Below are 14,669 nucleotides of genomic sequence, written 5' to 3'. Positions count from 1 at the left end.
ATTGATTCGGGATCCCCTCTGTGGGTAGAAAGTGACTCCTCCACGGAGCAACTGTCCTACAACATGTGTCTCAAAAGGTGCTGATAGCTTGGATTGCTCTCTGTACAACTCGATCAGCTCCTGTAGAGCATCTCCAGCCACCTCAAGGAGAAAACAAACCAGCCTTGCCAGCATCATTTTACTATCACAGTGACTGGCAAAACAACGTCTTCCTCACTGCCCAAATTCACACGGGGCTTGTGATGTGTAGAGACACAGGGATAGCAGATGATACAGAGACGGGAATTATGGGGTTTGGAGACACAGGTGACACCTGGCCAAGGGAACAGGAACCAGCAGAGCCATTTCTCCCCCTGTGGGATGTGCTCCTTGCATCGGAAGCTGCCCCAGGATTCACACCCAGGCTGTCTCAGGGAAATGGAGGGCATTTCCCATACAAAAATAAGCCCTTGCCCCAGGATCTGCGTTCCCAGCTCCCACGCCGCAGCGAAATCAGCCTCGTCCCAGCCACTGGGGGAAGCGCTGCAAGAGGCAGACCTGGTGCAGAGATCTCAGCCCCGTAGTCCAACGTTATTCCAAAGCTAATGACAAACAAAATCTATTTTTGCAGTGGTCTTGTTTAAAATATTTTCCCTTAATACTCCTGAAATAGCAGTAATTGGAAACGGCTCTTTGAAAGGCCAGTGCATACTTCTTTAATTATGTCTCGCGCTGCCTGTTTCCAATGAGAGGGCCCTATCTGTTTGCAGTTACCGGCCCTTATGAAAAACAGGCTTGGGCCCAAGTCGCCTGGAACTGAAATGAGAAACATTTCCCTTCCTAGGCACCATTGGAGCTAATTAACTTTAATCATCCCAGAAACATCTTGAGTTTCCCCCCGCCTTGGCTCCAAGCAGCCCCAGGGGCACGGGTGGTGCTGTCCCTTCGTCCCCAAGTGCCCATCCTCGCTGGTGCTCTGCTCCAGGACGGGCTGGGGAACGCGGTCACAGCCAAGCTGAGACATAAAATTGCAGCATGGTGCAAGAGAAACACTCTTCTGGAGCACAAACTCAGGACTTTGAGCTGATGAGGAGCTGGGTTTGGGGTGAGATGGAGCTACCACGCGCAGCTGGAAGGAGGGATGCCATGAAGAGGGAGCGATGGTGCTGAGCAGGGCCAGCATCTTTTGGAGGTGAGGACCTGACCGTGCGTGAGCAGGGGGTTGGAGGGCTGGGGCGGTGATATTTTGTGAATTACCAGCAGAGACGTGATGCTGCGACGGTGTAAGAGCATCACTGGTGAGAGCACGGAGAATTAGCTTTCCCCCCTTTTTGTCTGAAGCCGGGGGGGGTTAGGGTGGGCTGGCTGTGAACCCCTCACCGCTGCCACCCTGCGGGACGCGGGGGTGTCCCCAGGGTGCCCCCGTCCATTCTCCCACCAGGGGGAGCTGAGACCCCACGGATGCAGCCCCCGCCCCCCCCCCCCCGTGGGCCTCGGAGTGGGCTGCGGGGGAGGGGGCAGAGAGCGGGGTGTTTGGGGCAGGAGCAGGCAGAGCTGGGTGGGGGCCCCAAGCAGCCCCAGCTGGGCCCTCACCCAAGCACCCAGAGCCCCATTTAAGCTCAGGTCAGGGCACTCATCTCTCTCCTGGGCTCTGCCCCTTTTGAATTTTGTGGGGAAAAGGTCCAATTTTAACACCCTTCCCGTAGGGTTTGGGTTTATTCTTTTCTTCTCTCAGTAAATAGGATGTCTCCCTGAGCCCATTTCTCGAGGCAGGGGAAGCAGGCTAGGATTTGGGCTAAATTCAGGCTGGCTGGCACCTCAAGAGCTCCTGCTGGGGCTGGCTGCGTGCTCCAGCGCTGTCCTGGCCGAGCCTGAACACCCTCAGCCCTGCAGGAGCTTTGTGAGCCTGCAAGGCAAGTTCTGCGCCACTGGTAGGGATCTCCAGAGTCAGTTTAAAAATCCTACAGGTAGGTTAGGTGATCCTTTAACGCAAATGCACGTTGATCCCAAGGAGCAGCAGGTTTTGCAGTAGAGCAGGGTACTCGGTGCAAGCACCAGGACCAGTGCCTTGCAATGTTACGAAAGGCTTTGCGTGGGGATTTGGGATTTTATTTTATTTTTTGGTTGGCCCCTGAGGAGTCAGGGATTGTACAGGGCCAGCAAGGAATGGGGTGGCCGTGGGGGCCAGAGCAGGAGATAGGCAGCAGCCTGGTGAGGGCTTCCACCTGCAGGGGCTTCCTATGGCCAGGGGAACCCAAGGGCAGGAGCTGTTGACCACACACAGATACCAGCGCAGGAGCTGATGGAGAAAAATGGAAAAAAATGTTCTTTGCGTGCTTGTTTGCTGGGGCAATTAAAAGTGGTTACAGGAGAAGTGAGTGATTGCTCGCTTTGCTGTCTGCTCCCCGTGCACTTGGAGAGATTTATTGGCTGGTAGCAGATGATCAGATCCCCCTGCTCCAGATTCTGTGCAACTGAGCACTAATTATGGTTAATGGTTGTACTGAAGTGGATAATTTTTTTCTAGCATGACAGCAAGAATAACATGATTTAGCAATATCCCTACAGCAAAAGGGCCAGGAACGGTTGTGTCCGCAAGCTTTACACAACAGGGAGGGCGATGGCAAGAAGACAGTGGGAAAAGGCACTGGCATGGAGGGAAATCAGTCTGATCTGTCTAGAATTTGGGATGGGCTTCACCAGCAGCATTGCCCCTTGACCTGACCCCCAAAGCTGTGTGGGTTCTGCATGTAGCACACAGAGAAGTGCAGGTCTTGAAGAACAGGGGGGGCTGTGTCACACCATTGTTGCTCCAAGCCTTTCACTTGGAACCATAAAGAATTTGGTGGTTTTGCTTCAAAACTGGTCTGACTGCTAGGGCTGTCTAAGAACAGGGCATGGGAAATATAATCGGGTTGTACGTGCAAAGGTAAGCAGAATAAACAATGAGGGTATAAAGACATTTTTAGTAGTAGGGATGTTGATCCTGAATATGTGATATGTAACAAAAAGTAAAACAAATCCCAGATTCAAGGGGCACGTAACCAGACACAGCTTGGAGAAAACAATGTACAGGGCAAACAAAATTCAGGCTGGGGCAGCTCCTTCAGGCTGGCTTCCCGGGGGCAGCTGTGGGTTAGCATCTGAAAGCGCAGAGCCAGCTGCAGTGTAAATGTGGATGTGAAAACCAGGGCATAAAGTGAGCTTTTGTGGCTTTTGCTCTTGCTTCCTCTGGATGGATTGGCACACCAAAGGCAGTTGGGTGTCACCTTGCTGGCCCTGACCTCCCTGCACCCCCCGAGCAGCTCCTGGAGGAGGCAGCCCAGCACGGTGACCAGAAGCTGAATCAGATGGTCCTGGCCCTGGGAGCTCTCCAGTTTACCCTTCATTCAGAGTTTCTCCCATATTTTTTTTTCCTTCACAACAGGCATAAAGACTAGAAACCTCCATTTTGAAGGAAGCTCTTATTTCTCTTTTAACATCTTGGCACCTGAAGCCTTGCTAGAAGAGTGGGGCCATCTCTCCCTGGGGTTGTTTTTCATAGTTCGAGGCTCTCACCTCCCTTTTAGCTCAAAATCACCTGCAAACAAAGCACTAAGTGCCTGTTGGAGGGACCACAGGTGAGACTGTGAAGCCTCTCAGCCTGTTTGCACTGGGGAGGTGCTTACCTCCTGGTGGTGCTTGATGCTGGTGAGACCTCAGGGGAAGAAGCTTGTTCCCATTGCATGTCCCTGGGGAGAGGAAGGCAACGAACCATGGGAAATGTGGAGCAGCTCCAGAAAATGAGGTCTGAAGTGTCCTAGTGACCCAAGATTTCTCAGTTCTGGAGGTTTTTTTAATGTCATGCCAGCTGTGTGATCCTTGAACCCTTTGAGTGGGCAAGACTGTGTCCTCCCAGCAATCCTAGTGGATTCAGTCCCTCCCTAGGGAGGGAGGAACTGGGAAGTGATCCCAAAGCACACCCCAAGCCCTCCAGGAAAGGAGAAAGCCCCTGGGGTCTCTGTCTCAGCACCCCTCTGATCTTCCCACCACACTGATGGGCTGCTGCAAGCTGGATGCCTCCAGGAGGGTTTGTGGCATCCTTTGTGAATGACTCTTGGAACAAATTTGTGCTCAGGGAGGAGGATCCAGGAAAAATCCCCTGCTTAGTGCTGTGGACATGGGCTGCTGCACCCAGAGACCATCCCCTGGATACATCCTCAGGGCTGGAGCTGTCCTTCAGAGAAGAAAGAGGAACATTGTCCTCTTGGGGTGGGTTTCCTGAAACTGGCAATTAGCAGCCCAAAAACCATAATGAGGCAATGGGATTCCTTGCTGCTGGGGAGCAGCTTTTTTTGGGCTTCATCCCACTGAGAGCCTTCTCCACTGAAGCAGCAAGGAGGAGACCCTTGCCCTTCTGCGAGGCACTGAAGCAAAATGCTGTGGCTCTACCCATGGATGGCAACTTGCAGCTCAGTTTGTCCATGCTGCTGGGGCAGGAGAGGTGAGGGCAAGAGCCTGTTTGTTTGTTTTTTTCCTGTGGGGCTGGTCACTGCCTTCCTGCTCCAGGGGGGTTAAAACAGATGCCTTCTGCTCAGGTATGCATCTCCCGAGGACAAAAGGGAACAAAGGGTTTGTTAGCAGGAATTATGTGCCTGATAGATCCACCAAGGCTGTTCAGGAAGGTGTGGTCACAAAGCACCCTGAAGCAGTTTTGTGCTGAGACTTGAGCCTCTGGTCTCTGGTTCCCTGTGTGAGGGATGGGTTTGTTCCTCCCTGGCCGGAGCCTTCTGCAAAAAGTGAAGCTGGGGGCAAGCAGAACGGCTCAAATCTTACAGTCCCATCCTGGGACTCACCTTGGTGCTTCAAGCAAGGCTGGTACAGATGTGATGGAGGACAGCCCTGGAGAGGTCTCTGGTGAAGCCCAGGCAGAGCAGGGGTAGGGGACACAGCCAGGAGGAAGGGGACTTCTTGAGCACATCCATAAGGAAGCAGTAATACTTGGGATGAATCCCACACGTGGGAGTAAACCCCATGGGTTGTCCATGTCCATGGTGCCTCAGGCCACTGCAGATCTGCAGCAGTGGCAGTCCCCTGCGTGTCACCGGTGTGAGCAGGGCATTACCCCTGTGGTTAGCAAAGGCATTGGATGCGCATGTCCTTGGGGACCTCCACTCTTCCAGCCAGGTTGTGTAAGGCTTAGAGCGGTGCAGGAGCCAGGTAAACACTCGAGCCTGTTTTTGCCAGGTGATTGCACAAGAAAAGGGCAATCCTGTGTAATTTCCCAGAGCCAGGTGCCTCTGAGCACCTACACCATGGCCCAGAGCTGGGCAGCCTGCAGCAGCTGCGGTGGAGGTGGGACTCCACATGTGAGAGGCAGTGAGGCCACTGCAGCTTCTCCTGGAGTTTCTCCTCCTGGAGAAGGCAAGGAGATGGACTGGAGGTCTACAGGACAGCCAGCACCAAGACTGGGTGGTAGTGGTGGCGTTTAGAGGAGAGCTTTTACCATCAAGAGATGTCTTCGAGACAGATTTTTCCTGTTGCAGATGCTACACCTAATAAGGATTTCTTGGGCTTTTTTGGGGGGTTAGCCCTGTCTGGAACGGTTTCAGTTGCACTTGTAGCAGAGATGAAAGAACCTGGGGCTTCTGAAGAGGAGCCGCCCCAGCTGAGATATGACCGAAGAGGGTTAAGCAGAGCAGAGATGCTTTGGTTTGCTCCATCCATCAGCCCAAATCTGATGGGAATCCTCTTGCAGCCCTCTCCTGGAAGGATTTTGCCTGCAAACAAAAATGGGGAGGGGTGCAGAAAAGGAAATGAAAAATGTATCTTTAACCACACTCGAGACAAATGAGGGATCTGCCTGGGAAGCGCTCGGCTGCAGTTAGTGCAGAGCAGAAGGGAGGTGGGCACTCCTAGTTCCTGCCCTACAGCTGCTGATTTATTGTCCCTGGTGTGCAGGGCCCCGCCAGCCTGCGGGATGTTTCCCATTTGGCACTTCAAAGATGGGTGAACAATGGAGTTGTGCTTCAAAGGGGGACGGCTGCTGGACCCCGGGACCCGGTGAGGCTGCGGTGCCTTGGGGAAATTTTGTTCATCTCGAGCAGCACCGGGAGCCTGTCTGCAGCTCGGGGGGCTGTGCTCCCTGTGGGCATCCTGCCCTTTGTGACCTGTCCTTCAGACGATGTTCCCCTCTCCGTGGGTCCAGCTTTTTGCACAAAGGCAAAGCGGGCTGCGAGCTGTGTCCCTGTGAGATGTCCCCTCCGTAGGAGCCGTAGCATTGTGCTCGAAGCCACCTCTGGCCTCAGCAGCACGCTGCTGGTGAAAAAAAGCTTTGGGCTGGAAAAGAAGGTTTTTGTAGGCGGGACCGCTTTTACCCTGTTATTGCTCTTCTGGAGACTGAGAGCTGCCTTCTGCTGCTTCTTTCCTGTGGTGCGTGATAAAAAGTCCAACAGGAGTCTGCAGCTGTTGGGCAGAGGGACTTTGGTGCCATTAGATGTTAATTTTTTAAAACTATATTTTTTGCAGACTATTGCACACCCTAACTTCTCTCTCTTTCTCTGCCTTTCCACACCTGAAGCTTTTTCCATCCCTTTGTGTTTTCCTTTCTAGAGAGGAAAAATGGAGCAAAACATCCAAAATCTTTTATTTTTGAGGAAAAGGGCAGCTGGGAAAGGATGAGCTGAGAGGGAGGGCACCTTTGTTCCCCTCCCTCTCCCATAGGCTGATGCCTCCTGTCCCCGTGCCAGGGCACGGAGCAGGCACTGTCGTCCTCTGTGTGTCATTTTCTAACAAATGTTTTCATGGGCAGAAGTCCTCCTCCTCCAGGTTGAGTCCTGCAGGAGTCACAGAGATCCACCTCTCCTCCGGGCTGGGAATCCATGAGACCAGCTTGGCAGCTTATTTGCATTAAGTCCACTTAATCGTGACTCCAAAAATGCTCTTTTGGAAACCCGAACCAATTTGCTAGATAGTGGAAAAATGAGCAATTTCTTCTTCTGTTCAGTTGCTCAATCATTTTTCTGGCATTCTCCATTCTATTTCATTTGAAGTCAATTTAGGATGAATTAAGTGTCCAGCTTCGACAGCTTTGGAGGCTCCGGCAGCAGCAGCCCGCGGACTTCCCAGCGTGTGCACTCACCAGCTGAGCTGTTCTCCCTCCGGAGGCCAGGATTTGATGGATGGGCTCACACAATGAATTAAGCATCGCTGCAGAGTGCGGAGCTGGATTTGGGCTTGCAAGCACACTTCTCCAGGCTTGCCTGTGTTTTGTCCTTTCCCACAGATGTCCTTGGAGGCACATTTGCCCTGTTAATTAGAACTGGGGATTTGAGGCAATGTGGAAATTTGGTCCAGAGAAAATCCATATGAACTTAGAGAAAACAAACCTGGACAGTGAGTTACTTGCAGAAAGTCCCGTGCTTGGGGAACCTGGACCGTTGTGTGACGTGGCTGGGAACTGCTTGGCTCTGGCAATGCTTGTGGAGACCATGGTGGCGAGGGGAGAAGGCAGGATACAAACCACAGCTTTCCCTGATGGTCTGCTGCTCCTACAGTCGCCTCTACTCTGCCCACACGTTGTTAATGGACTACTTATTTCTCCAGTTCTTCACTGGCTGAGGATGAGCCTCCCCAGACAGTCTCCTCGGTGGCCCTGTGGGCGAGAGGCCCCCGTTTCCATCGGCTGCTCTCAACCACTCGGGCGTCGCCGTGCTGCTTTGCAGAGGTGCCTTTGGAGATTCTGGAAGCAGCCGCCTGGTGACCTCTATCTTGGAAACCATTTCAATCCAGGGCTTTATTTCCTAATTTCAGAGCTCTGAGCCCACAGCTCCTCCTCAAGTTACAGCTGGGGGTTGCGAAAGTCCATGCAGCGCGAGTCGTTCGTCCAAAGAGAGGCCGGGCTCTGGCCCTGCCTCCCCAGCAGCGCTGTATAAAAGCTTTGCTTTTTGCAGGAACCTCCTCCCGAGCCCCAGCTCCTCACCTCCCACAGCCTCAGCTCACGGCTCTCACCTCCCTGAGGACTGCACAGGTAAGCGAGGATGGATGGAAAACCTCACAGGACTCTTAGGGAGCAGGGCAGGGTGGAGGCAGTCGGCCCCACGCCGTGACAGCCGCTCTCCCCACCACAGGACACCATGGTGCGGCGAGTGGCCGTGGTGGGTGCGGGCATCAGCGGGCTGGCGGCCATCAAGTGCTGCCTGGAAGAGGGGCTGGAGCCCACCTGCTTCGAGAGGAGCGAGGACATCGGCGGGCTGTGGCGCTACACGGTGAGAGAGGCTTGGGCCGCGTGGCCTTGCGGTCAGTTAGGGTTTGGGGTGGGGATGGTGGCTTCAGGAGCACCTCAGGGAAAGGAGCTGAGCAGGTTAAAGCCTGGGGGAGGTGAAGGGGGGAGGCGTTGAGGACAAAGTTTGTTCTGGGTGATGCAAAGTGTTTGACTCGGATCAAAGCACAAAGCCTGTAGCTGTCACACCTGACCTCTGGATGCTTTCTGGACCTCAGCGGGGATGCTAGACCCAGTCCTGCACCCTCTCCCCTGAGCTTCTTCTTTCCCTGGCTCCTAAACGCAGGTGTAACCAGCTCCTAAATGCCTGGGTTGAGGCAAGCCCTCCTACCTGGCCCTTTAGGACACGTATATGCTCTTAGGGGGTGATTTGGTTACTGCACTTGATGGGTTTGGGGTGTCTCTCTGGCCCCAGCCTGGTGGTGACGGTATCTGCAAGAGTTGGTTTAAATTTTAACCCAGAATGTTTTGGGGATGGAAAATCACTGGACCGAGCAGGTTCAGCAAATCATTGATCTGCTTGCTCGTTCTGAGGAAAGTTGGCAAACCAAAACCCTCAGAGAGACTCTTAATTTGACAAGATTAAAATAAAACAGTTGTGTTTTTTTTATATATTTATTTATTTAATTAATGTAAATAACTTTCTGTTCTTCAGTTTTCTTCAGCCTTCTTCAGGTGCTTTTTTAGCCACTTTTAACTGAAAAAAGTCAATTTTTTGACAGTTTTGCATGAGTGAAATGTTGCTTTATTTATTACCCCTTTGGCTTGTTAAGGAAGTGGAAAACATTGCTCATCTGCTGGGTTCTGCCTCCAAGGTGTGTGAATCTACAGAGGTGGTGAAGCCCAAAATTTGTCCTCTCTGCAGTTGTGTGTCCATCCCCTAGTACCACCTGGGCAAAGCCTTGTCCTGAGGGGCATAAACCCCAGCCAGAAATGCCAGTAGCATTAGGATAGCAGCTTTGAATCCCATGGCATCTAAACAAGAGCACTGTGCAATCTTGTACATGTGGGAATCTGCGGTTTTGGCAGGGATCTGACCCCTACTCTGTCACAAGCTCTTGGCCTGTTGGACCAGAAGCTTGGAGAGCAGATTTAGGGCAGTTTCACAGACAAAGTATTTATCTTTGCCACGGATGGTGCCTGGATTTTGTTAATTGAGCAGTAGAGCAATAAGCCTGCGATAGTCCCGTGTGCTCCAGCCAAGCAGAGAGAAAAATCACTTTGAGCGCTGCGAGTGATGTTTATAAGAAGAGATGCTTCAGCTTTAAAACAGCAGCTGCATGTGGCCAAGGTTAAGTACAGAAAACATCATAACTGATGTTTCTGTGAGGTAAATGCAGAAGAAATTATGCTAAAAAGGGGAATCTGAGGTTATTATGGGGACGTACTGTGCATGGCTCTTTGGGATGAGCCCACAAAGCCTGTGAGCAAACGAGGAAGGTAAGCAAAGGGCTGCAGACCCTCTGGGGTGCTCAGCGCCCTCGGTTCTGGGCTTGGTGGGTGAGGTTGAGCTGAAGAATGGGGCTGGGGCTTACTTAGCCAGGCAGGAAGGGGATAGCAGGGGAAAACCTCCCTCACTCTGAGAGCCAAACATCCTGGTTCAGGCCTCCAAAGCTCTGAGATTCTCCTAGAAGTCCTGGATAAAATCATCTCCAGGTTGGCTTAGTGTTCCCTACACGTGGCTTGTGACTTTCCAGGGTGCCCATGGCTGGCTCCCCGAGCTGTGCTGCCCACCCAGAGCTGGAGATCTGGGCTTTGAGGAGCGGAGGACACCCCCTGGGGCAGCACACGTCCCTTCATCCCCTCTAACCACAGCCCTCTACTCATGTACCCCTCCAGGAGCATGTGGAGGAAGGCAGAGCAAGCATCTACCGCACCGTCTTCACCAACTCGTGCAAGGAGATGATGTGCTACCCCGACTTCCCCTTCCCTGACGACCACCCCAACTACATGCACAATGCCCGGCTCCAGGAGTACATCTGTGACTATGCCCGGCACTTTGACCTGCTGCAGCACATCCGCTTCAAGGTGGGCGGGATGGAGGTCATCACGGTGCCTCAGGGAAAATCCTGGGGGAAAACATCCTGGGGAAAAAAAAATGTGGGTTTTGTGCAAGCGGGTCTCACCAGCTTTTTGTTGGGTGGGGTCAGATAACCAGCTGGAAAATCTTTCAGCACAAATGAGTGCAAAATGGGGATGGGATTTCTCCATCCAAAATAATTGCCCTATAACCTTGTGCCTGGGGGCGACAACACCCACCTGGCTGCAGCAGGGTCCCCTGGGGCACTGAATTCCCAAACCTCTTTCTGTCTTTCTTTCCTTTAAGACCCTGGTCACCAAGATAAGGAAGCGCCCTGACTTTTGTGCTACCGGGCAGTGGGAGGTGGTTACGCAGAGAGATGGGAAGGAAGAGGCGGCTGTTTTTGATGCTGTGATGATTTGCTCTGGGCATCACATCTACCCAAACCTCCCCCTCGACCACTTCCCAGGTAAGTTGCGTGTATGCAATTCATCCACCATCACGCGGACAGGCACACACCTTCTGTTCAAGTGTTTCTTCCCTGCAAAATTGCCTTTTCAGCACTAAGAAGATTGTCTTCCTCTGGAGTGTTTTTGGGGGTGGGCTCTGTTCAAGAAATCAAAACCTGATTTTAAGAAAAAAGACTCAGTATCCAAACTGTGACAAGGCAGGGACACTTTGGAGGTGATGCTAGTCTTTCGTGGAAAAATGATTTCAGAGTGTTTCCTTTAATAGAAGATTATTCACTAAAGGGCTTCATAAAATGCTTCTTTTTGCATTTTTCCATGGTTTCTAATACAAATAGCTGTGCGCATTTTACCATACCTCTGTTTACAGGCACATCATTGAGAAAAATTCTCTATAGTGAGGAATGGTTGGTGCTGGGGGTCTGTTTGGAGGAGGTGAGGACTTGGGGTACAAGCTGGTCAGAACTCCCCTCAGATCCTTTGTCACCTTCTGGTTTAGAAATGAAAGTTGCTTCCCTGTCACTTACTGATGTGAGGGCATACCGAGGGGATGACATTGGCTGTTTTGGTGTCTCAGCATGATGTTGGGGCTGTACTTGTAGCTTTTGGGGTACACAAATGCCACACCAACGTGTCCTATTCTTGCACACTCAGGCTCCTCTCTATTTAAACTCTGAACGAATGCAGAGACAAAACCCTGTCCTGTTACAGGCTTGCAGCATCCCTCCGCGTGCCGGTGATACCTGCTCCTGTGAGCAATGCTCAGACAGATGCTCCAGCACCACCTGCAGGAATGGGAGATGCCCAGGCCAGCCCAGATGCTCTTTTTCCAAAGGAATTACATTCCTTTCTGTCTTCCTGCCCCCCAGGGATAGAGAAGTTTAAAGGCTGCTACTTCCACAGCCGGGAGTACAAGGAGCCAGAGAAGTTTAGAGGGAAGAAGGTGCTGGTGGTCGGCTTGGGCAACTCTGGCTGTGACATCGCTGTGGAGCTCAGCTCCGTGGCTTCACAGGTACAGGGACCTGCACCAGGGCTGGTCGGGGCTGGTGGCCATCACAGGGGTGCCTCACCCCTGCCCGGCTGCCCCTCAGGTTTACCTGAGCTCACGAAGCGGGTCCTGGGTGTTGAGCCGCGTCTGGGACCACGGCTACCCCTGGGACATGGTGATCATCACCCGCTTTCGGACGTGGCTGGGCAACATCCTCCCCAAGGCGGTCAGTGACTGGCTGTATGTGAGGGGCATGAACCAGCTCGTAAAGCACGAGAACTTTGGCCTCATGCCAGTGAACAGGTAAGCGTGAGGCCATCCGTTCCCAAAGCCGCCAGAGGTGCCGGTCCCAGATGGAGCTGGGCCATGCCTGCCCAGGGCCAGCAGTAGGAGCCTCCTTGGGCTTTTCCCTTGCAGAACATCCCGCAAGGAGCCGGTGTTCAACGATGACCTCCTGAGCCGCATCGCCTGTGGCGTGGTGTTGATCAAGCCAGACGTGAAGGAATTCAGAGAAACATCCGTCTTGTTCCAAGATGGGACTGTGCAGGATGATGTGGATGTGGTTGTCTTTGCCACGGGTTACACTTACTTCTACCCTTTCATGGAGGACGATTCCATCATCAAGAGCAGGAACAATGAGGTCACCCTCTACAAGGGCATCCTCCCCCCTCATCTGGAGAAGCCAACCATGGCAGTCATCGGGCTGGTCCAGTCCTTTGGGTCCGCCATTCCGACAGCAGACCTCCAGTGCCGCTGGACAATCAAGGTGTTCCAGGGTAGGTGCATGGGCTAAGTAAGGCCTGTTTTCCCCTAATGGGAACTCGCATTTCCCAGCAGTGATGTACAGATTAAAACCGAAAATGAGGGCAGTGCCTGAGAGCTGAAGAACACAGATTTGGCCAGAAATACCATGGCACCTCACAACGTGGCAATGTGTGACTTTTCATTCTGCTGCAGATTGCAATGAGGTCCCTGTGGCAGGGCAGCTACTTGGGCATCACCACACACCCTAAGGGACAGGGTGGCAAATGTTGTCACATCTCTGATGCCCAAGTATGACCAAAGCCCAGATCTTGATTCCAAAGGGAAGAGAAGCACCCAAGGACTCAGCTGATCCCTACAGACCCTACCTGCTTTAGGAAGGATCTCCGGGCATCACCTCCCTTTGCTAATGCTATTCCTGTTCTCCCCAGGTCTGTGCACCCTCCCGCCCGTCAGCAAGATGATGGACGACATAGATGAGAAGATGGGGAAGAAGCTCCAGTGGTAGGTGCAGCTTGTGGGACTCCCTGCCCAGGGAGGAGGAGAAAAGGGCAAGAAGAAGGCAGCTCCTTGCCAGGAGGCTCTTCTGAAATGCCCCCTTCATGTCCCAGATGAGTGAACCCACAGGAAGCCCCAGCCAGCTTGCTGGTGTTGGTTCACAGTTTTCCACCCACCCCAGGAAGGCCTGAATTGGGCAAGTTTGGGTGGAAAATTTGTGATGGCAAAATCTCCTGTCTGGAAATGCTGGTTTGCCATCACTGAGCATTATCAGTCTGAAATAGCTTTTCTCACTGATACACACAGTGAGGCCCCAGCAAAACCAGAACATCTTCCTCATTCTTCCGTGATATTTTTTGTTTCATATATTACATGGAAATGCCTTGCATTCCCATTTCTTAGCATATCGCATATTACAGTGAAGCAACGCAGTAAAAATATGAACATAGTCAAAGCTGAGTCTGGCCCAAGCAATGTTTTCTGCTGTTTTTAGAAACAGTTGCATGGCAGGAAGTTCCAAAGCACAGCATTGAGGTGAGAGCCAGATCCCTTCACCAGCAGCGGCAGCGATGCACATGGTGCGTGGCCATGCCCCAGCCAGCACCGCTCCCTGTTTTTGGCGGACAGATTCTGCTTTTGTTCCCCTTCTCAGGGCTCTGTGGGGGAGCAAAATCCCTGTCTGTTGCCTTGATATTATGGAAGATGGTGGCTGTGGAGCAGAGGGCTGTCTGTTCCCTGCCAAACCCCTGCACCATTTTGAACCTGTGTTGAATTTGCCTGACTTTCAGGAGGGTTTGCTCCCTGCCCATCCTGGCTGCTGCCACAGGATCCCCCAGCGCAGCGAGGACACAAGATGTCATATTAAAATTAATAATAATAACAGGGGAAAAGCTAAAGCAGCCCCTCTTTCCCTCTCCCCCAAAGGTATGGGAGCAGTACCACGCTGCAGACCAATTATATCACCTACATGGACGAGCTGGCCTCAGCCATCGGCGCAAAGCCCAACGTGCTCAAACTCCTGGTGACGGACCCGCGGCTGGCCCTGGAGGTCTTCTTCGGGCCCTGCAGCCCCTACCAGTTTCGGCTGACGGGGCCAGGGCAGTGGAGCGGGGCCAGGAGAGCCATCCTCACCCAGTGGGACAGGATGCTGCGGCCCATGAGGACACGCATAGCCCCTGACGCCCCCAGCATCTTCCCCATCCCGGCCATGCTGGGGGTGCTCTTCCTCCTGCTTCTCCTCCTCCTCACTGCACTCTACTTCTAGGGGAGCAGGGAGCAATGCGGACGCACCAAGTGGGGTTTGTGCATGGGTTGCTTTCTCCTGCTGGCCACCCAGGGAAATGTGTGCTGCTTGGCTCATTACCCAGATAATTCATCAAGAGTTTCCTTTAAAAGTTTAAAAAAAAAAAAAAAAAAAAAGCTTTGGTAAATTGGTGCAGCCTCTGTGCCTGATGAATTTGGGAGCGTTCTCAACTTTTTTTTTCGGTAGCTATGAAAGAGTATAAATGCTGGTCCCAGTAAGCAATGCTGGTTATTTTATCCCTCTAAATGTGTTCAAAGTGTGATGCAGTGTCTTTAACTCTCCCTTTGTACAGTCTTTCTCTAGTGGAAAGACAGAGACAACATGTTTGCTTGTTCAAGAGGCGTTTTGGTGTAAAGCTTGTGCTCTGGGCAAAACAAGCCTGCCTGAATTGG

General features: G+C 52.5%; 1 protein-coding gene across 2 annotated transcripts; it reads left to right on the top strand.

Annotated features, from left to right (window-relative positions):
• The first annotated feature begins 836 nt into the window (after positions 1 to 836).
• FMO3 (flavin containing dimethylaniline monoxygenase 3) lies at positions 837 to 14,361 on the top strand. Of its 2 annotated transcripts, none has more exons than XM_040565676.1 (10): positions 837 to 1,171; positions 7,911 to 7,987; positions 8,088 to 8,225; positions 10,079 to 10,267; positions 10,566 to 10,728; positions 11,596 to 11,738; positions 11,818 to 12,017; positions 12,132 to 12,490; positions 12,908 to 12,980; positions 13,899 to 14,361. In XM_040565676.1, the coding sequence occupies exons 3-10, from the start codon at positions 8,094 to 8,096 to the stop codon at positions 14,236 to 14,238; spliced, it is 1,599 nt and encodes a 532-aa protein (XP_040421610.1). In that variant the 5' UTR covers positions 837 to 1,171; positions 7,911 to 7,987; positions 8,088 to 8,093; the 3' UTR covers positions 14,239 to 14,361. The 2 variants fall into 2 exon arrangements, with proteins under 2 accessions (XP_040421610.1, XP_040421611.1); XM_040565677.1 differs by having other exon boundaries at positions 7,011 to 7,987.
• Positions 14,362 to 14,669: the final 308 nt, after the last annotated feature.

The sequence above is a fragment of the Cygnus olor genome, chromosome 8 (assembly GCF_009769625.2).
Source record: "Cygnus olor isolate bCygOlo1 chromosome 8, bCygOlo1.pri.v2, whole genome shotgun sequence".
In the NCBI taxonomy this organism is placed as follows: Eukaryota; Metazoa; Chordata; class Aves; order Anseriformes; family Anatidae; genus Cygnus; species Cygnus olor.
The sequence above is the reverse complement of the archived record's forward strand: the minus strand, read 5'-3'. Positions and strand labels throughout refer to the sequence as shown.

Excerpts from the sequence above, each read along its gene's own strand:
- FMO3 (XM_040565676.1), top strand. The coding sequence starts at position 8,094 with ATGGTGCGGCGAGTGGCCGTGGTGGGTGCGGGCATCAGCGGGCTGGCG. Across the intron at positions 10,729-11,595 it reads CCCCCTCGACCACTTCCCAG|GGATAGAGAAGTTTAAAGGC; the intron begins GTAAGTTGCGTG and ends CCTGCCCCCCAG. Across the intron at positions 12,018-12,131 it reads GGCCTCATGCCAGTGAACAG|AACATCCCGCAAGGAGCCGG; the intron begins GTAAGCGTGAGG and ends TTTCCCTTGCAG.